Source organism: Lynx rufus, unplaced genomic scaffold (assembly GCF_022079265.1).
Source record: "Lynx rufus isolate CCGP_SWC_20201006 ecotype Redwood Valley unplaced genomic scaffold, mLynRuf1.p SCAF_18, whole genome shotgun sequence".
NCBI classification, from domain to species: domain Eukaryota; kingdom Metazoa; phylum Chordata; class Mammalia; order Carnivora; family Felidae; genus Lynx; species Lynx rufus.
In genome coordinates this window covers 13,979,975-14,003,337 of record NW_025814832.1, presented here as the reverse complement: position 1 = coordinate 14,003,337, position 23,363 = coordinate 13,979,975, and the positions used below count along the sequence as shown (strand labels likewise).

At 36.6% G+C, this 23,363-nt stretch overlaps 1 protein-coding gene across 1 annotated transcript in view; it reads left to right on the top strand.

The window, feature by feature from the left end:
- The window catches only part of MED13 (mediator complex subunit 13), a 109,873-nt gene that overhangs the window by 72,995 nt on the left and 13,515 nt on the right, over positions 1-23,363 (top strand). The window contains exons 17-23 of the mRNA XM_047080928.1: positions 11,685-11,846; positions 14,632-14,855; positions 16,276-16,465; positions 17,414-17,876; positions 19,979-20,198; positions 21,032-21,223; positions 21,411-21,634. Coding sequence (XP_046936884.1) covers positions 11,685-11,846; positions 14,632-14,855; positions 16,276-16,465; positions 17,414-17,876; positions 19,979-20,198; positions 21,032-21,223; positions 21,411-21,634 — 1,675 coding nt within the window. The remainder of the gene's footprint in view (positions 1-11,684; positions 11,847-14,631; positions 14,856-16,275; positions 16,466-17,413; positions 17,877-19,978; positions 20,199-21,031; positions 21,224-21,410; positions 21,635-23,363) is intronic.

Genomic DNA, 23,363 nt, shown 5'->3' with positions numbered 1-23,363 from the left:
TAAGTATGCTAATGGAATAATTTTTGTTTATTTTCCTTTAATTGTAGGACTTTGCCTTTCTTTCTGAGGATAAAGTATTAAAGGCAGTTTTCCATGTAGCTAATAGAGACACTAAAATTTGGACTGAAAACTCCTTTAAGGATGACATTTTTAAAGGGAGAAGTTCCTAGCAGTTTAGTTTAATTTCACCAATAAAAGTATGGCTCTTGTAAATCTGTAATTATGTACTTATGTGGGAGTATAAAGGGTACTTTGTAGATATTAATTAACAGAAAATTGCTAGTTGTCTGCTTTATTCAACATTCTTTCAATCATTAAATATTTACTGAGCACCTGATATGTGCCACACACTGTTCCTTTATAAAAGTGCAGCATTAAATGAAACAAACTTAGTTCCTGCCTTTTTTGAGCCTATAATTTAGTGTAGAACATATAAACAAACGAAAAAAAAAAGTAATTATATAATGATAGTGATAAATGGCTTTGAAGAAAAAGCAAGTGGAAAGGAGTGGAAAAAGACAGGAGGACACTATTTTATTTATTTGGGTAAGTACTTCATGATTTATTTTAATTAATTAAAGTGAGCTCTATACCCAGTGTGGGGCTTAAACTCACATCCCAAGATCAAGAGTCACATGCTCTACTGACTGAGCCAGCCAGGTGCCCCAGGTGTGTATGGTTATTTTAGATGTATGGTTAGGAAAAATATTACCGAGGGACAGCATTTGAGCAAAGTCCTACATAAAGTGAGGGAATGGAGCTATGTGGATAACTAAGGGAAGAGTGTTTCAGGTAGTGCAAAGACCCAGAGGGAGTAGTATGGTTAATATGTTTGAGGAACAGTAAGGAGACATTGTTGCTGGAATGAATTGGGTGATGGGGAGATTGGTCAGACATGAATCTAGGAGCTAGCCAAAAACCAAAATCATGTAGGGGTCTTAGGGACTGTGTAAAACCTTTATAGTTTATTCTAAGACTGATGGGAAGCTATAGGTCAGTTTTGAGCAGAGAAATAACACGGTCTTTTTTCTGTCTATTTTTTTTAAAAGGTCATTCTGGCTATTATGTGTTGTGAAGGTAAGAATAGAAGTAGATAGAATAGTTAGGAAGCATTTAGAAAGATGGTGTAAGATGATGGTAACTTAGACAAGATTGGAAGTGATGGAGATAAAAGTAGTAGGTTCTAGGTATATTTGGGAAGTAGAACCTATAGGATTTGCTGATACATACAAGATATGATGAGGCATCAAGGATAGCTTGAGCAGCAGGATGAATGATGGTTCTAATTATAGAGGAGGGAAACACTGGGAGAGGAGGTCAAGTACATATGTGGAGACAACAGTTTTAAATTCACAGGAGTGGTTGGGTCTGGAGATTAAAATTTTCTAGTGTAAGTTATCAGTGTTAAAATCTATGGAGCTGGATTTAACAACATAGAGAGTAACTAGAGAGAAGGATGGAACTGACATTTAGAGATGAAGAAGGGAAGGATCCAGGATTGGAAACCAAGGAAGTGGGAGGAAAACCAAGAGAGTAGGGTGTCCTAGAAGTCAAATAGGTACAATAAATGTTTGAAGAAGGAGAAAATGATCATCAGCGTCAAATAATGTTCTACAAGGTACAACGTCAAATACTAGCTGTGTAGAGTTTTAAGGATCTAGGAGCACCTGGGTGGCTCGATTGGTTAAGTGTCTGACTCTTGATCTCAGCTCAGGTCATGATCTCAAGATTTGTGAGTTCAAGACCCACACCGGGTTCTGTGCTAATGGTGTGGAACCTGCTTTTAAGATTTTGTCTCTCCTTCTCTCTGCCCCTTCCCTGCTTGTGCGTGCACACTCTCCCTCTCTCTCTTTCTCTCTCTCAAAATAAATAACTCAAAAAAACTAAAAAAAGAAAAAAGAAAAGAAAAGCTAATGATTTAATCCATATTACATGCTTGGTACAGTGCTTGGAATATAGTACTGAATTAATTTAAGTTGCCATTATTATTATTAAAATAGATACTTAAAAATTTTTTTTTTAAGTTTTTATTTATTTATTTTGAGAGACAGAGCACAGGTGGGGGGAGCAGAGAGAGAGAGGAAGAATCCCAATCAGGATCCACACTGTCAATGCAGTGCGTGATGCAGGGCTTGAACTCACAAATGGTGAGATTATGACCTGAGCTGAAATCAAGAGTCAGATGCTTAACCAACTGGGCCAGCCACCCAGGTGCCCCCGGATATTTTTCTTTCAGGCACAACCAACCAACCAACCAACCTACAGTTTTTTCAAAAGTTTATTTATTTATTTTGAGAGAGTGGGGAGCAGGGAGTGGCAGAAGGAAAGAGAATCCCAAGCAGGCTCCTCACTGTCAGCATGGAGCCTCCAGTGGTGGGGCTCAAACTCACAAACTGTGAGATCATACCTGAACTGAAATCAAGAGTCAAGACGCTTAAACTGATTGAGCCACCCAGGCACCCCAACAGTTTTTATTTTTTTTTAATGTTTATTTACTTTTTTCGAGACAGAGCATGAGTGGGGGAGGAGCAGAGAGAGAGGGAGACACAGAATCTGAAGCAGGCTCCAGGCTCTGAGCTGTCAACACAGAGCCCGAAGTGGGGCTCAAACCCATGAACCGTGAGATCATGACCTGAGCCCAAGTCGGACACTTAACCAACTGAGCCACCCAGGCGCCCCCCAACAGTTTTTAAAATATGTCTCAGTATACCACTAACTTTTCTAATTTTTGACTGTTATACAGAAAATTTGCCTCCTTCAAAATGTGGTTTTTGGTAAGGATCTTTTCTAAGGTGGTATATGCCGTATAATAACTTCTCTATTTGGTCCATGAGTCATTTGCTAATTCAGTCATCTTTTTGACACGTGCAAAACAATGTGGTTAGCATTCTGGGAGATACGATGAATCTCCTACACTCATTCATTCATTCATTTGTTTATTAATAATTTCATCTTATTTCAAAAATTTTAATGTTTGTTTATTTTTTAGAGAGACAGAGTATGACCAGGGGGAGGGGCAGGAAGAGGGAGACTTAGAATTCGAAGCAGTCTCCAGGCTCCATGCTGTCAGCACAGAGCCTGACACGGGGCTTGAACTTATGAACTGCGAGATCATGACCCGAGCCGAAGTCAGACCTCGGCTTAAGTCGCTTAACCGACTGAGCTATCCAGGCACCCCAGGATAGTGGTTAATTTTAAAAAGCTGAGGGAGGGATAGGATAGAGAGAAGAACTTTGGTGATGTTCTAGTTCTTGGGTCATGAGATCATAGTTGTTCATAATATTATTAAAATTTGTGATATAAGATAGGAGGGCAATACATGGACCAGTGGTTAATATTTTGTTCATGACATAATTTGATGATTCATCAAACTCGTACTCAAGGACCAAGTTGAAAAAGGTATAAGTGAATGTTGTAGATGTTCAAAAAAAGGGCAGGATTGTTTTCAGCTGTAGGTGATAGTTAAGAATATAGGCTGTGGAGGCATTGTGGTGATCATTTTACAACATATGCAAACATTAAATCATTACATTGTACACTAGAAACTAATGTCAATTTTACCTCTAATAAAAAATAAAAAAAGAACTTAGGCCAGATGCACCTCAAAAAAAAGAACCAACTTATTTTCCAAATAATAGAAAATATTGAGTCTTAATATTTTTTGTGTAACAGTAGACATTAATGTAAACCGAAACTTTACAACCATAAAGATAAATTTCATCCTAAGAACTTGTGTTAAGCTAATTCAAAATAAGCGTGCCTGGCTGGCTCAATTGGAAGAGCATGCCACTCTTGATCTCAGAGTCATGAGTTTGAGCCCCACATTGGGTGTAGAGATTACGTAAATAAATAAATAATTTTTAAGAATAATTTAAAACAAAAAGAGCAATGCCTTTTTATACATTTCAGTATAAAACAGTGCTTTAAAACCTAAATGTGTAATATTTATTGGAATGCTTTCATTAAACTACAGTTGCATCATGAAAGGAAAAGTCCTACATTAGGTAGGACCTTTGCCCTAATTGTTTCCTCTGCCTGAGACAACTTTCCCCCACATATTTACATGGGTAACTGTCTTGTCTCCTTTAAGTCTTCTCAGATACCATTTTCTCAGTATAAAGTTGCAAACCCCTCTCCACATTCTCCATCCTGCTTGTTTTGTTTTTTTTTCCATAGAGTGCATATTACCCTCTAACATACTGTATAATTTATTATTATTATCTCCATTAAATTTACCCAATGCAAATTCTGTGTAAGTGCAAGAATTTTTGTCTGGTTTGCTTGTTGATATATCCCAAATACTTAGAACAGCGCCTGGCATATGGTAGAGGTCCAAGGGGTTAAAATATTTGTTTGAAGGAATTAAAAATCTATAAACAACAGTTTGTATATTTTATTTTTTTATGTTTATTTATTTATTTTGAGAGAGAGAAAGTACAAGTGGGAGAGGGCCAGAGAGAGGGGGGAAGAGAGAGAATCTCAAGCAGGCTCCACACTGTCAGTGCAGAGCTCAACTGTCAGCATAGGGCTCGAACTCGCGAACTGCGAGATCATGACCTGATCAGAAATCAAGAGTGGGACGCTTAACCAAAAGAGCCATCTAGGCACCCCGGCAGTTTGTGTATCTTAATGGTAATGTTAATTTTTTTTTTTCAACATCCAAAAAGCTTTGTTCTAATTTTTTAAAAAATGCATACTTGCTGAAAAGAAAGGATCTAGACAATGAAAAACCGAGAAGTAAAAATTACCCATATTTCTGCCCATCCTCACCATTACAAAACTCCAAGATAACTCTGATTTCAACAGCTTTATTGACTGCCATACCATACAATTCTCTCATTTATAAGTGTACAGATGGTTGAATGGTTTTTACTGCAGGCATGCTTCGGAAACATTGTGCATCTGGTTCCAGACTACCACAGTAAGGCGAATATCACAGTAAAGTGAGTCAAATGAGTATTTTGGTTCCCCAGTGCACATAAAGGTTACATTTACACTACATTGTAGTCTTATTAAATGTGCAGCAGCATTATGTCTAAAAAATGTATAACCTTAATTTTAAAATACTACATTGCCAAAAAATGCTAATAACCATTATCTGAGCTTACAGCAAGTCATAAATCTTTTTGCTGGTTGCCTCATTGTTGATGGCTGCTGACTGAGAGGATGGTGGTTGCTGAAGACTGAGAGGTAGCTGTGGCAATTTCTTAAAATGAGAACAACAGTGAGATTTGCCACATTGATTGAGTCTTCTTTCATAAACAGTTTCTCTGTAGTAGGAGGTGCTGTTTGATAGCACTTTACCCACAGTGGAACCTTCAGAATTGGAGTCAGTCCTCTCAAATTCTGCTGCTACTTTACCAACAAAGTATGTATGTATATATATGTGTGTGTGTGTGTATGTATATATATATATATATATATATATATATATATTTAGAATATGTAATATTCTAAATCCTTTGTTGTCATTTCAACAATCTTCAAAACATCTTCACTGGAAGTAGATTCTGTCTCAAAAATAAGAAGCAACTTCTCATCCATTAAAGTTTTATCATGAAATTCAAGCAATTCAGTCACATTCTAGTTCTGTATTTCCACCTCATCTCCACTGAAGTCTTGAATCTCTCAGAGTCATCCATGAGGGTTGCAATCAGCTTTTTCCAAACTCCTGTTAATGCTGTTTTTTGACCTCTTCCCATGAATCACAAATGTTCCTAAGTGACATCTAGAGTGGTGAATCATTTCCAGAAGCTTTTCAATTACTTTGCCCAGATCCATCAAAGGAATCACTATCTATGGCAGCTACAACATTATGAAATTATTTCTTAAATAAATAAGACTTGATCCTTAATCCATGAGCCACAGAATGCATGTTGTGTTAGCAGGGATGAAAACAACATTAATCTCATTGTACTTCTCCATCAGAGCTCTTGGGTAACCAGGTGCATTGTCATTGAGCAGGCCTATTTTGAGGAGATTGGGCGTGTTCAGGGTCAAATGGCTATAGACTGAGCAGTCATATTTTGAAAGGAATCTTTTTTTCTGAGCAATAGATCTCAGCAGTAGACTTAAAATGTTCAGTAAATCATGAGGTAAACGACGTGCTATCACCCAGGCTTTGTTCATTTTATAGCTCCAGGGCAGAGAAGATTAAACATAATTCTTTTTATTTTCTTTTTTTAATTTTTAAGGGCCCTAGGATTTTCAGAATGGTAAATGAGCATTGGTTTCAACTTAATGTCACCAACCACATTAGCCCTTAACAAGAAAGACAGCAAGTCCTTTGACTTGGCATTAACTTCTCTCTAGCTATGAAAGCCCTAAATGATATCTTCTTCCAATAGAAGGTTGTTTCATCTACATTGAAAAATCTATTATTTGGGGCTCCTGGGTGGCTCAGTCAGTTAAGCGTCTGACTCTTGATTTCGGCTTAGGTCATGATCTCGTGGATTATGGGATCAAGCCCCATGTCAGTCTCTGTATTGACAACATGAGGCCTGCTTGGGATTCTCTCTCTCTCTCTCTCTCTCTCTCTCTCTCTCTCTCTCTGCCACTCCCCAACTTGCACTTGCTCTCTAACTCTCTAAATAAATAAATAAACATTAAAAGAAAAATCTATTATTTAGTGTAGCCATCTTCATTAATTTTCTTAGCTAGATCTTCTGGATAACTTGCTGCAGGAAGTTAACTTAAACAGCCTTACTGATTCACCTTGCAGTTTGGTGTTATGGAGATGGCTTCTTTGCTTAAACTTCATGAACCAACTTCTGCTAGCTTCAGACTTTTCTTTGGCAATTTCTTCACCTCTCTTCAGCCTTCACAGAATTGAAAAAAGTTAGGGTCTTGCTCTAGATTAGGCTTGGCTTAAGAACATGTTGTGTTCTATCCAGACCACTAAAACTTTCTCCATATCAGCTAACAGACTGATTTTTTAAAATCATTTGTGTGTTCACTGGATTAGCACTTGTAATTTTCTTCAACTTTTCCTTTGCTTTCACAATTTGGCTGTTTGGTGCAAGAGGCCTAGCTTTCAGCCTGTGTGGGCTTTCAACATACCTTCCTCACTAAGTTTAATCATTTCTAGCTTTTTTTTAAATTTTTTTTTTTCAACGTTTATTTATTTTTGGGACAGAGAGATACAGAGCATGAACGGGGGAGGGGCAGAGAGAGAGGGAGACACAGAACCGGAAACAGGCTCCAGGCTCCGAGCCATCAGCCCAGAGCCTGACGCGGGGCTCGAACTCACGGACCGCGAGATCGTGACCTGGCTGAAGTCGGACGCTTAACCGACTGCGCCACCCAGGCGCCCCATCTAGCTTTTGACTTAAAGTACAACTCTTCCATTCACTTGAATACTTAGTGGCCACTGTAAGGTTATTAATTGGTCTAATTTCAATATTGTTGTGTCACAGGGAATAAAGAGGCCCAAAGAGAGGGAGAGAGGGGGTAAAGCCAGTTGTAGGGCAGAACACACACAACATTTATTAGGTTTGTTGCCTTATGTGAGAATGGTTCGTGGTGCCCCCTAAATTTATAACAGTAACATCAAAGATCATTAATGGATCACAGATCACCATAACAAATGTAATAACAATGAAAAACTTTGAAATATTGGGAGAATTACCAAAATGTGACACAGAGACATGAAGTAAGCAAATGCTATTGGAAAAATGACACCAATAGACCTGCTCGTTGCAGGGTTGCTACAAACTGTCAGTCTATTAAAAAAATGCAGTATTTGTGAAACACAGTAAAGCAAGGTGTGTATTCATGGAGTTGTATAGCCATCATCAGTCAATTTTACATTTCATCACCATGAAAAGGAACCTCATACCCATTAGAAGTTCCCTCCAAACCCTCCCTTTCCATGCCAGTCAACTATATTCTCTCTACATGAAATTTTTTTTTAACATTCATTTTTTGAGAGACAGAGTGTGAGTGGGGGAGGGTTAGAGAGAGAGGGAGGACAGAATCAGAAGCAGGCTCCAGGCTCTGAGTTGTCAGCACAGAGCCTGATACGGGGCTTGAACTCATGGACCACAATATCATGACCTGAGCTGAAGTTGGACGTTCAACCGACTGAGCCACCCAGGTGCCCCTACATTCTCTGATATAGATGTTTTAGTACATTTTGCATAAATATAATCATACTGTAGTCTTTTATGATTGATTTCTTTCACTTAGCATAGTGTTCTCAAAGATCATCCATGTAGCATGCATTAGTACTTAATTGCTTTTTTTTTTGAAAAAATTTTTAAAGATTTATTTGAGAGAGAGCATGAGGTGAGGGACAGAGAGAGGGAAAGAGAACGAATCCCAAAAAGGCTTTGCACTGTCAGCTTAGAGCCCAGTGGGGGCTCAAACTTACAAACCGTGAGATCATGACCTGAGCTGAAATCAGGAGTTGGGTGTTCAACCAACTGAGCCACCCAGGCTCCCCGTAATTGCTTTTTATTGCCAAATAATACTCTATTGTATCCAGGTATACCATACTTTATTTATCCTTTCATCTGATGATGGACATTTGGAGTGTTTCTACTGTTTGGCTATTATGAATAATGCTGGTATGAACATGTGTGTACAAGTTTTTATGTGAACATGTTTTCATTACTCAATGGGTGGACTTGCTGGGTCATAGAACTCTGTTTTACCTTTTGAGGAACTGCCAGGTGTTTTCCAAAGCACCATTTTACATTCCCACCAGCAGTGTGTGGGGTTCTCCTTTCTCCACATCCTCATTAACACTTGTCATTTTGTGTCTTTTTTTATTACAGTCATTGTAGTGACTGTGAAGTATTATCTCATTGTGGCTTTGATTTGCATTTCCCTAATGACTTTTCATGTGCTTGTTGTCCATTTGTATATCTTTGGAGAATTATCTTTTCAGAACCTTTGTTCATTTTGTAATTAGACTTTTTATCCTTTCATCATTGAGTTGTAAGAGTTACTATTTTTTTAACTTTTTATTTTTGAGAGAAAGTGTGAGACGGGGAGGGGCAGAGAGAGAAGGAGACGCAGAATTCGAGGCAGGCTCCAGGCTTTGAGCTGTCAGCACAAAGCCCAATGCGGGGCTCAAACCCACAAACCACAGGATCATGACCTGAGCCGAAGTCGAATGCTTAACCAACTGAGTCACCCAGGTGCCCCTATAAGAGTTCTTTACATGTTCTGGATACATGTCCCTTGTCGGATACATGATTTGCAAATGTTTTCTCCTGTTCTCTGGGTTGTCTTTTCACTTTGTTAACAGTATGCTTTGAGGTAGAAGAGTTGTTTGTTTTTTTTAAGTTAATTTATTTTAAGAGACAATCCTATGCAGGCTCCGCACTGTCATCACTGAGCCTGACATGGGACTTGAACTCACAAAACATGAGATCATGACCTGAGCTGAAACCAAGAGTTGGATGCTTAACCAACTGAGCCACCCAGGTGCCCCAAAGCAGAAACAATTTTAGCTTTAATGAAATTCAGCATACTTACTCTCTCATTGCTTGTGCTTTGGCATCCCATCTACAAAGGCTTTTTCCTAACCCTAAGTCATGAATATATATTCCTGCGTTTTTATTTCTAAGAGTTTTATACTTGTAGCACTTATATATGGGAGTGTAATAAATTCCTAATTAACTTTTGTATTAGGTGTAAGGAAGGGGTCTAGCTTTATTCTTTTGCATGTGAATATCTACCTGTCAACAGAACCATTTGTCAATAAGATTCTTTCCCTGTTAATTTGTCTTGATGCCCTGTCAAGAATAAATTGACCATAAATGTGAGATTTCTGGGTGTTCAGTAATGTTTCTACTGATCTATGTGCTATCTTTCATGATCCCTCTTAAAAATTGTTTTATACCCTTTTAATCATTGCTTTCGAAACAGGCTTCAGCTTAAACAGAGACTTGGCACTTGTCACTATATACATTTATATTCTTTTTCATGTCCGTCTCCCCCACAAGATTATAAGATCCCTCAAGATGTAAATAAGAATTAATTTACACAGTATATTTCTTGCAGCTAGCGTAATTCTTGGCCCATAGTAGGTCTTAAATAAATATACTTTCTAAAAGAATGAAAAGGTATTCAAAATACAAATTCCTGAGCTAAACCCAGGTCAGAATTTCTCAGGGTAGCTCTGCATATGTTTTTAAATTTTTTTTTTTAAACGTTTATTTATTTTTGAGACAGAGAGAGACAGAGCATGAACGGGGGAGGGTCACAGAGAGAGGGAGACACAGAATCTGAAACAGGCACCAGGCTCTGAGCTGTCAGCACAGAGCCCGATGCGGGGCTCGAACTCACGGACTGCGAGATCATGACCTGAGCCGAAGTTGGATGCTTAACCGACCAAGCCACCCCTCTGCATGTTTTTAAAAAGTTCCCATGTGATTATGACAAACCACCTTAGCCAATAGCAACTTTTTCTAGATTTCATTTTATGTGAATACACATTTATATTTTATACTATTTGTGTAAAATATCCTCTATGGATAGTTTTATAACTTGCTTTTGCTTTACCAGTGTGTAAGTCAGTCCATTTCAGATAGCTCTGTTGTTACTTTACTGACTACATATTCTATTGTGTATACAGTAGTTTATTTAAGCATAATAGTTATTAAGCAGTATATTTGAAATTAAATTACTTCTAATTCATATGCTATTTAGATATAGGGAATGAAAGCCAGATATAATAAATTAGGCAATAATAATAATGAACTAAAGTTAAATGACTTACTGTAAAAGTACTCAAGCATGTTTAATGCTACAACTAAACCTACTGGGGGAGCAGATTAAGTATATCAGTAACATTTAGTGATTTTTTTTTTAAAGCCTTTTGATATTTGAGAGCAACATCTTTCATACCCATTCTGATAGTGGGTCAGAAATGCAGGTCATGATAATGTGATAATCTATAAATCTGTAATCCAGGTTTACAAAATATCTGTGGATATTATAACACTTTTTGTAGTGTGAGCAAGTTATCTGTTACTGTATAAGTTCTGTATTTCAAAATTGTTACGGTTTACTTTCCAAATTAAATTTTAGTCAATGTAACTAGTCTTCTCTATCAGATTATTTTACCATAGTGGTAGTAACTAAGGTACACAATTTATAACTCATTTCACTGTGAGGTAGAGTTCTTTCTCCTAAACTACCAAAACTACCAAAATCATCCAAAACAAATGCAAAAAGGAAGAAATTTTTTGATTAATTTATAAATTGGTTAGTGAGCTAATGATTAACTTTTTTGTGGAGATGAGTTACAAGAACTTTCATTACGTCTGTTCATTGGTAAGGATCTAGAAGAACCATTTCTACAGATCATTTGAGATCAAAACTAATACAGTTTTCTGCACAAACAGATGCTTAATCTTGATGATGAAAGTTGAACTTTTTTCATGTATTTGTTTTTTTAAGATTTTATTTCTTGGGTGCCTGGGTGGCTCAGTCGACTAAGTGTCTGACTTCAGCTTAGGTCATGATTTCACGACCTGTGGGGTTGAGCCCTGTGTCAGCCCTGTGTCAGGCTCTGTGCTGACAGCTCAGAGCCTGGAACCTACTCAGGATTCGGTGTGTCTCTATTTTTCTGCCCCTCCCCTCCTCTCAAAAATAAACAAACATTAAAAAAAAAAAAGTTCTTTGTGTTGGCAATAGTAATTCTTATTTTTTTTCTTTTTTAATGGTTGTAGATGTGAGTATGCAGTGCTCACAGGATATACTTCGAATGCTCCTATCTCTTCAGCCAGTTCTTCAGGATGCTATTCAGAAAAAAAGAACAGTAAGGCCTTGGGGAGTTCAAGGTCCTCTTACTTGGCAACAATTTCATAAAATGGCTGGCCGAGGCTCTTATGGTAAGTAATTTATAGTAATGTGTATTGACTGGTTTTATTTTAGTCCTCCATTTTTGTGCCTAACTTAGAATAAGCACATTCGTCTTTTTAAAATATTTTTGTAGCATGTGCTTGGCTTAATGCCAGTGTGGTCAGTCCTAACCTTTGTTTGAACATTTCTAACATTCAGTTTACTGGGTTCTCCAACCCCTCTTCAGAAAGAACAGCCTCACCTAGATCTATTTATACAGGCTAGACTGACCAGTGAGATTTTATGAAATCTAAGATTTTTGAAAGAAAGAATCATACTGCCAAAATTTTTTTTTCCAACGTTTGTTTATTTTTGGGACAGAGAGAGACAGAGCGTGAACGGGGGAGGGGCAGAGAGAGAGGGAGACACAGAATCGGAAACAGGCTCCAGGCTCTGAGCCATCAGCCCAGAGCCTGACGTGGGGTTCAAACTCACGGACTGCGAGATTGTGACCTGGCTGAAGTCGGACACTTAACCGACTGCACCACCCAGGCGCCCCCGCCAAAATTTTTTAAAATGAACATTGCTTTCGTTGCAAATTATCATTTTACAAAATTGAATGAAAAATGGGGCAAATGGAGGGGATAATAGTAGTGATAAAAGACCCCGAGTTCTTCATTTGCACAAAAGGGGGGAAACGAGAAGAAATTTGCTGGTTGTAGGAGTAGCAAAGGAATACTCAATGTGGTACACAGAGGCACCTGGCTGGCTCAATAGGTGAAGCATGTGGCTCTTGATCTCGGGGTGTGAGTTCAGGTCCCACATTGGGTATAGAGATTACTTAAAAATCTTTAAAAAACATATACATATATATATGTATATGTATATGGTACACAGTAGATTTATGGTCATCTGTAAAGAAAGAGAACATTCAAAATACTTTAATTATTGGGGTGCCTGGGTGCTTCATTTGGTTAAGCGTCCTACTCTTGGTTTTGGGTCAGGTCATGATCTTGCAGTTTCGTGAGTTTGAGCCCCACGTCAGGCTCTACGCTGTCCGCTCGAAGCCTGCTTGGCATTCTCTCCCTCCCTCTCTCTCTCTGCTCCTCCCCGACTTGCATGGTCTCTGTCTCTCTCCCAAAATAAATAAATAAACTTAAAAAAAAAATACTTGAACTATCTATTGAAGATTGTCTCTGAAAGGTGGGAGTAATTGGAGCTTTTAAAATATATTTGGAGGCACCTGGGTGCCTCAGTTAAGTGTCCCAACTGTTGATTTCAGCTCAGGTCATGATCTCATGGTTGGTGGGATCAAGTGCCACATTGGACTCCGGACTGAGTGTGGAGCCTGCTTGGGATATTCTCTCCCTGTCTCTCTCTGGCTCTCTCTCTCTGGCTCGCTCTCTCTCGCTCTCTCTGCTTCTCCTTTGTTTACGCACGCTCTCTCTCTCTCTGTCTGTCTCTCAAAATAAAATTTAAAACTGAGGTTAATGTTAGTATCTGCCTCATGGTTTTTGTGTGGATTAAAAGAGTTAATATATGTAAAGATCTTTCAACTGTATCTAGCACATAGTAAATGTTATAACTGTTCACCATTTTAATTTGCCTTCTCTTAATGAGATTGAGATCTTTTTATGTATATTTGTTTTTGTGGATTTTGTTCATATCCTTTACCCATTTTTCTGTTAGGTTGTTGATCATTTCTTAGGGATTTATAAGTCCCCTTTATATGATAAGGAAATGAACCTTTTGTCATATGTATTGCACATCTTTTTTCCAATTCATTGTTTAATCATTTGGCTTTTGTATAATGCTTTTTGTGCCAAATTTTAAAATTTATGTAGTTATAATAATTAACTCTTTTTTAAAAATGTTTGTTTATTTATTTTGAGAGAGAGAGAGAGAGAGGGAGGGAGGGAGGGAGGGAATGAATCCCAAGCAGGCTTCGTGCTGTCAGCACAGAGCCTGATGTGTGGCTCATCCCATGACAATGAGATTATGACCTGTGCTGAAATCAAGAGTCAGACGTTTAATCAACTGAGCCACCGAGGCTCCCCAGATTAATCAACTTTTAAATGGACAGGTTTTTATGTTATGCTTAGAAGGGCTTTCCCCAGTCCAAATTTATAAAAAATAAAACTCCTCTTCCATGTTTTCTTTTGTACTTCTTTTTTCATTCTAAATTAATTTTTTTACACTTATTTTTTTTTTAAGTTTATTTGTTTTTGAGAGAGAGTGTGTGAGCTTTAGTGGGGGAGGGGCAGAGAGAAGGAGGGAGGACAGGATCTGAATAGGGCTCTGTACTGACAGCAGAGATCCCGATGTGTGGCTCAAACGTGAACCAGCAGATCTTGACCTGAGCTGAAGTCAGAAGCTCAACCAACTGAGCCACCCAGGTGCTCCAATGGATTTACATTTAAATGAGGTATAAATCATATGTTTTATAAAGATCATTTAGCAAATGCCTAACTGTGGACGCGTCTCAGTCATTGGCTTTACGTGTTTTTGTCTTTAATTACTTCTAATAATGACTTCAGTAATTTTGACATTTAAATAAAAAAGAAGACAGAGGCACCTGGGTGTCTTACTTGAGCATCCGACTTCAGCTCAGGTCATGATCTCACAGTTCGTGAGTTCAAGTCCTACATTGGGCTCGCTGCTGTCAGCACAGAACCCACTTCAGATCCTCTGTCCCCATCTCTCTCTTCCCCTCCCCCACCTGCACACATGCTCATGTGCTCTCTCTCTCTGTCTCAAAAATGAATAAACATTAAAAAAAAAAAAGACATGTAACTGCTGTAAAATGTTTTCTTAAAATCTGATTTTCTTATTTAGGAACTGATGAATCCCCAGAACCACTGCCAATCCCTACGTTTTTGTTGGGTTATGATTATGATTTTCTGGTGCTTTCTCCATTTGCACTCCCTTATTGGGAGAGACTTATGCTGGAACCCTATGGATCTCAAAGAGATATAGCCTATGTTGTACTATGTCCAGAAAATGAAGCCTTGTTAAATGGAGCCAAAAGCTTTTTTAGAGACCTCACTGCAATATATGAGGTAGGTGTTTAAAAAGAGGTAGCATTTTAAGACTATAATTTGTATGTTTATATATGAAATATACTGGGCAGTTTAGTTGATTGTACAGAATAATAATGATGTGAGACTAGTTGTGTAGTTCTCATACTAGCCAGTTATATTCTTCACAGCATTAGACCGGGACCCTTTGTTGGATATGTGTGCCATGTGTCACAGTAGAAATTGCTATATTGGGGAAAAACCTTCAAGGGCATATATGTACCTTTTATGATCATCTTTTTTCTGAAACAAAGGGTAGTATTAAATAGCCAGGAAAAAATTACATTTATGAAAATTCTAGTCCTGATTCTCTAGGACCTCAGGTACTGACACTAGGCCTCACTTTCATAAAATAAAGCTGTGCTAGATTTCTCTATGATCATTATTTTTTTTTTAAATTCTTGACTGATCTTCTTAAAGTTATAACTCTCATGTTGTAGCCATCATGAGTGCAGTGATTACAAATTTTAAGTGGTATAGGACATAAAGCCTTACTTGATTATACCTTTCTTTTCCTACAAATGTTGGAAATCCAGTCCTTAAAATTTAATTTGACAATCTGAGTTGTTAGTTTGTGTTAGTTTAGTTCCTTACAAATGTTCCATTTAATTGCAAGTCATCTGTAGTGTGTTTGGGAAATAATTATTTCCCAAAGAGTGTTACTTGTTCTGCAAAGTCTCTCCAGACAAAAGTTCCATGATTAAATAGCTCTGGGGAAACATGCTTTATATTACTTTTTTAGAGATTCACTATTCATATTAGATTATTAAAGCCTTTGAAAGTCTTAAGAGTAAAGAAATCCTCTCTATATTTTCTTAATTTAGTATTACAAACTTACTTGATATTGGGCTTCTTGTAATAGACATCAGTGGCCCATAGAATTGGAGGGAGAGCTGGCAAATTCATAATGTATATACAGTTTTTATTTTGATTTGACTGGGATATATGTGCATTTTTATGCTCAGTTATATCTGTATTCCGCAAGTTTTCATTCTTCAAACTATGGTTCTTGTGCCATTCTTATCTAGGTGTTTTATTTCATCGGAGATAGTTTAATTTGGATTTCTCATGTGAAAGAGAAAAAGATGTACCGTTTCACTCTTGATATTTTTATTCCAAATGTTAATTATAAATTATAAAGCTTACTTTAAATAACTTAAATGCTTGGGGCTCCTAGCTAGCTCAGTTGTTAGAGCATGTGGCTCTTGATCTTGGGCTTGTGAGTTGGAGCCCCATGTTGGGTGTAGAGATTACATAAAAATAAATGAATAAATAATTATTTAAAATATGTAAGAGATATTTTAAAAAATAAGTAAAAATAAATTAAATGCTTTATTTTATAACGTGTGCTCAAATACTATAGTAAATTCACTGATTCTGTTTTCTTTATGTATATCTCTAGTCCTGTCGACTAGGTCAGCATAGACCTATTTCTCGACTGTTGACAGATGGGATCATGAGAGTTGGATCTACTGCATCAAAGAAACTATCAGAAAAGTTGGTAGCAGAATGGTTCTCTCAGGCAGCTGATGGTAACAATGAAGCATTTTCTAAACTCAAGCTTTATGCACAAGTCTGCAGATATGACTTAGGTATTAAATTTGCATTTATTTTATAAGATCAGTGGTAGCAAAGTGTAGCTTTAGTGTATTAGCTGTTTTTGTAAATAAAATTTTATTGGAACCCAGCCATGCTCATTTACATATTGTTTGGCTGCTTTTGTGCTATAACATCAGAGCTGAATAGTTGTGACAGAGACTGTGAGACCCACAAAACCCAAAATATTTACTGTCTGACCCTTTACAGAGAAAGTTTGCTGATTCCCAAAATAGGGATTCTATCAGGTAAGAAGAAATTGAGGGTATAAACAATTTCCTTTGCTTCTTTTGGATCTGATGAATTTGTGTTTTTATTTAAGCTTATTAACATTAAGATTTATTATTGGTTTAGAGATAAAATGACTTGTTGTTACCTCTACAACACCAAGAAACAGTTCTTTGTTGGAACTAAGAAAATGACATCTATTTAAGACTGCTTTTAACACCCTTGAATTAACATTGAATTAAATGTCAATGGACTTACTTTAGACTTAATCCAAGGAAACACAGAACCAAAATATTGACCCTCATTAGACATCCTGATAATATGAATCCCATAATAACATTTTCTATTTTATTTATATTTAGTTAGTTCCCAATTCACTCAATATTAGGAACCCTTTGAATGGTTTGATGAAAATTTGCTCGATATTATTTTCATCTAATTAATTATGCCTAGTAAATATAATTTTGTTATACTTCCATAGGAACCATTTCTTTATTTTGTATGAAAATGCTGGCTTTTTCAATTCCATTTAAAATTTGTTTCTTCAGTTTCTGGGGGGAAATAAAAAGCTTATATCTGCTACACTGCTAGCAAGTAACTAAGGGAGGGTGATTTAAAAAAGCATCAACTAGATAATTATTCACATAGTAGAATAAAAAAAGAACCAATCAGTAAAATAAAGAATTAAATATACTGCCTGTTTTTATTATCTTTAGGTCCTTATCTTGCTTCCCAGCCTTTGGACAGCTCTCTACTCTCCCAGCCAAATTTAGTTGCCCCTACAAGTCAATCTTTGATTACTCCACCTCAGATGACAAATACTGGAAATGCTAATACTCCATCTGCCACCCTAGCATCTGCAGCAAGTAGCACTATGACAATGACTTCAGGTGTTGCCATGTCTTCTTCAGTTGCCACAGCTAATTCAACTTTGACCACAACTTCAACTTCATCTTCATCATCCTCCAACTTGAGTAGTGGAGTACCATCAAATAAACTACCCTCATTTCCACCCTTTGGCAGTATGAACAGTAGTGCTACAGGATCCATGTCTACACAAGCGAGTACAGTTCAGAATGGCCAGCTAGGAGGGCAACAGTCATCAGCTCTACAAACAGCTGGGATTTCTGGAGAATCATCTTCACTTCCCACTCAGCCACATCCTGATGTGTCTGAAAGGTACCTTTTTTAAATATACTATTCTTCACAGAAATGTAAATACATTGTGAATGAACACAGAGTTTTTTGGTCTTATCTTTGAAATTTTAGTTTTTGTTACGTTGATTATTTTACTTATAAAAGTATGATGCAGGGGTGCCTGGGTGGCTCAGTCAGTTGAGTGTCCAACTTTAGCTCGGGTCATGATCTCACTGTAGGTTTGAGCCCCATGTCAGGTTTTGTGCCGTCAGCATGGAGCCTGCTTCAGATTTTCTGTCTTCTCTCTTTCTACCCCTCCCCTGCTTGCATGCATGCTGTCTCTCTCTCTGAAATAAACATTAAAAAAAATTATAATGCAGACTTCATAAAGCCTTTATCATAGCATCCTAAAATCTCAGTGTGGGAATTAAGACCTTGAAAACCATTTAGTTCACCTGTCCTGTGATGTTTTGAATCTCTTCTGTGACGTAATTGTCAAGTAGATTTGCCTTTGCAAATCACTCCCAATGATATAGTAGTTACTATTGAACTAGTCTGTTCAGAACTTATTAAGAGTCATAACCAAGATTTGAATCTTAGCTCTGCCATTTTCTGGCTGTCTTACTTTAGGAAAGTTGTCTAATATTTCTGAGCATGTTTCTTTAATGTAGAATGGGAGCAGTAGGATATAATGTATATTAAGTGCTTTATACAATACTTTCCAAACATATGAGTTATTTATAGTGACAACAATGATGATGGCAGCTCTCTATTCCTTTTATGAAGGAGGTTTTGAAGGAGCTTCCTTTTGATTTATAGATTAGGTTAGCTGGAGCTTGGTAATAATCGTTCAGCTACCTAGATGCATTTGGCTCAAAGTTAAAAAACTCACTTATGTAAGTAAAAACCATTAATTACCTAGATGGATCCATTCATCTTGAATATCTAAATAGATTTGGGGTTTTTAAAAAAATTGTATCACCATCAAAGAACGAAGCTCGTTCACCATTAAAATTATGAAGTGTGAAGTGGATTAGTATAGTCTAAAAATGTAATAGAACATTGACTAAGTTTGAAAACCTGGTTCCTTTCTGGTCTAGCTGTGCTTTGTGATTTTCAGCAGCCCATTTAACTTCCCTTTGTCTCAGATTTCTCACTAAAGCACTAAGCGCTCTGGCATTTCTGATATTCTGTGGTTTTAGGAATACTTTTCCCTTTTTTAATTCAAGACCTCTTAATGCAAGGGTCTTTGTATACCATGAGATTGTGTGCACAATGTTTTACTATTCTCTTTGGAAAGAAAGAGATGTCCCTTAATTTTTAGACAGGCTCTCTGACACCACCAGAAAAAAGGGAGAGGATAAAGTATTTAGGGATCAAGACGATTCCTTAGTAAGACCAAATATTTTTGTCACTGAAGTGTTCTGAGGTATACCTTGATGTTTAAAAAAATATATATTGGCTAAAACACTTTCACCTTCTGGATCTACTTTTTAAATCCTCTATTCCCTGTAGTTACTAACTATATGTACCAGGCCTCTTTAGAAACTAGTGTGTTAAACTGAACCGACTTGATGGGAGTAATTATCTATAGGACTAATTTTCCAAAGAAGAACATTGTTTAGAGTAGCGAAATTATAAGTCTACTTAAGTGTGTTGTAAAGCTGTTCAAGAAGTAACTTGGCAAGTTTTGTGAGTGAAAATGTAGTGCTCAAGTGCTTTAAAAGGTTATAACAAAGACAAATGAATTTTTAAAAGTTTGGTGAAAATGTTTTATTTGGGGGAAGTTGAGTTCTAGATGACGGGGCTGTTCCAGAATGTAAAAACTTTAGGTATATACATGTCTGCTAGGAGATTCAAGGAAGGAAGGAGGTAGTTAACACTGATGACTTGAAGTCTTCTGTGATTTTCCCAGTGCATACTCAGGTGGCAGCTGTGGGGTGGTGAGCCTTTTCTAGAACACACAGAAGAGAATGGGAATATCACACAACATGTATTCTCTGTAATCCTGTGTTACGTTTCCTAATAAACTACTCTTTTCTCCTTGGGGCTTGGAGAGGGGAAAGAACCTGCTTTTGATACTACCTCAAAAAAGGTACAGTACAACTTTTTTCCTAACTATATATTTCTACCTTAAATTTTAGCACGATGGATCGGGATAAAGTGGGCATCCCCACAGATGGTGATTCACATGCAATCACTTATCCACCTGCAATTGTCGTTTATATAATTGATCCTTTTACCTATGAAAATAAAGACGAGAGCACTAATTCTTCTAATGTATGGACTTTGGGGCTACTTCGATGCTTTCTGGAAATGGTCCAGACTCTTCCTCCTCATATTAAGAGTACTGTTTCTGTACAGGTAAGAATGGTAAATGTTGCAAATTAAATTTATATAAAACAATTTGATGTAGATAGAAGTTTCAAAAATACTATTCTGTATCCAAATTAATTTTTTTAAAAACGAGGTTCTATTTTACTTTAAGTGATATTATGATAGAAATCTTCAGGAGTTTATGAAGATAAATTTTACAGTCATATCACATTAATAGAGGATAAAAAGATTGCATTTAAGTACATTAAATATTTCTCTTGTGTTGCTTTTATAAACTAATTTTTAAGTTCATATGCTTAAATAGAAGACTAGAGCATGGGCCTATATAATTTTTTTTTTTTTTTACGTTTATTTCGTTGAGAGAGAGGGAGACACAGAATCTGAAGCAGGCTCCAGGCTCAGAGCTGTCAGCACAGAGCCCAACGTGGGGCTCAAACTCATGAACCACGAGATCATGACCTGAGCCAAAGTCGGACACCTAACCGACTGAGCCACCCAGACACCCCTAGAGTATGGGCCTATATAAACTAGAATTCTAAATAAGACAGATTTCAAGTAAAAGTAGTAAATAATGATATTAACTTTTTTACAGATATTTTGAATTATTTCTTTATAGACTATAACAGAACTAATCAATGGCAGTATTAATATAACTACTGTGTAGAAATTTTAAAGTTTTTATATAACCTGTTAGTAAAATTATTAAAAACCTATGTAATAAAATATAATTCTTTAGGTTATAGTTTTAATTAGGTTTTATTTAAATTTTCTGGTAAAAGTTTTTAGAGATTTAGACCCACAGTTCTTTTTATTTTTATTTTTACAAGTTTAACTTTGTAATATTTGCTTATAATTCTTAGATTGTTCCTTGTCAGTACCTGTTGCAACCTGTGAAGCACGAAGATAGACAAATATATACCCAGCATTTAAAATCCCTGGCTTTTTCGGCCTTTACCCAGTGTCGGAGACCACTTCCAACATCAACCAACGTGAAAACATTGACTGGCTTTGGTCCAGGTTTAGCCATGGAAACTGCTCTTAAAAGTCCTGATGTAAGTATGTTTTCTGTGACCAAAATTATTGAATGATTATACATTTTATGATTTTATACAAAACTAAGTACAATCCTCTATTTCTCATTTTCCAATTATCTTATAATTGAATAGAGATATCACATTTTCAGTAAAAGATTTTTAGGATTGCATAGTACCAATAGTACCTTAATTTTTTATTTTACAGAGACCAGAGTGTATTCGACTTTATACACCACCTTTTATTCTGGCTCCAGTGAAGGATAAACAGACAGAGCTAGGAGAAACATTTGGAGAAGCTGGACAGAAATACAATGTTCTTTTCGTGGGCTACTGTTTATCACATGATCAAAGATGGATTCTTGCATCTTGCACAGATCTATATGGAGAACTTTTAGAAACTTGTATCATTAACATCGATGTCCCGAATAGGTACTTCTGTTTCCTTAAGTGTATCATTAGATCATCCATTTAAAAATATTCTCACACACACACTATGTTTCATTATTAATGAATAGAAAAATAGAAAATTGGAAGGTTATATCATTAAGTTTTGGAATTGTGGGTGATATTCACTTTTTTTTTTTTTTTTTTGGTAGGTAATATATTGTATAATTTAGGAGTATTAGAAATAATTTTGAGGGGTGTCAGACTTCGGCTCAGGTCATGATCTCATGGTTCGTGGTTTGAGATCGAGCCCCGCATCGGGCTCTGTGCTAACAGCTCAGAGCCAGGAGCGTGCTTCGGATTCTGTGTCTCCCTCTCTCTCTGCCCCTCCCCCGCTCATGTTCTGTCTCTGTCTGAAAAAATAAACAAACATTAAAAAAAATGGAAAAAAAATAATTTTGATTTTTGTTACATAGAAGAGAGTAAAGTACCTAAATTCTATGTAATAAGGCTTGACACAATGATTTTAGCCTAAAAAACTTTGAAGCATGGAATGAGAGAGCCTCTGCAATTTAAAAAAAAAAATCTAGTAAAGCATCCTAGGACATTTATTTCTCTCATGTGCCATCTAAAATATACTCCCTAATTAACTGCATTAACTTCATTTACTAAAATTGTTGACTGAAAATTTTGCCTTTTAAATTAAATATTGGAGTGTCTTCTGAAAATGGTGGCCTTATTTTTTAGAATTCTTCTTGGTAGTAATTAGGTATCATGGCTAGTTATTTCTGAAGGTTGTAAGTAATAGATCACAACAGGTAAGCCTCATATTAAGTTATAACTTAATAGACATTTCTAGTAATATATTTCAAGGCTAGTGAACATGGACTAAGAGAACCTGAAAGGCAAGTCCATGAAGTAATTTTCAAAAAATTTTGAGGTTTGGTTCTATCCTTTATTATTTTTTTTATTATATAAAGGTTCAGTTTCTTTAAGTTCAGAAATTGGTTATATATAGAAATATTTGATGACTATTAGATTATAGTGATGCTGAAGAAATGAAATATAGAAACATTAATTTTATATTATTATAATGTTTTATTGGCTATTTTTAATAAACCTTAGAGAAGTACTTCATACCTTATTTCCTTGGCACAGTTTTTATTATTTATTTAAAGTTTATTCACTTATTTTTGAGAAAGGGAGTGAGAGAGGGGGCACAAATCGGGGAGGGGCAGAGAGAGGGAGAGAGATTCCCAAGCAGGCTGCATTCTGTCAATGAAGTAGAAAGGTCCAACTCTAGAGTTTTAGAGATCTGGGTTCAAATCCCGACACTGCCACTTACTGGCTATGTGATCTTGAGAAAACTACTTTAGCCAGCTAAGCTTCAGCTTCTCTGTAAAATTGGGAGAATAATTTTATCTGCCTCATAGGGTTGTTAGGCTGAAATGAGGTATAACATGTAAATTGCGCATAATGCTTGTTATGTGTTAAGTACTTAGTCAATCATTGCTCAGCCAGAGAGTGCTTATGTTATGTACTTGCCTAATAAAGGACTTATATGCAGAAAACCCAACAGTGTTGTTTGGTCTGAGAAACATAGTGTTTTGTTTGATATTCTTCAACTTAAAGTATGAAGCAAGGGTTAGCAAACCACAGCCTTTGGGCCAAATCTGGTCACACCTGTGTGGTTAGGTATTCTGAAGGACTGCGTTCATGCTGCAGCAGCAGTTATTGTTGCAACAGAATCTTGATGGCCTGGCCTGCAAAGCTT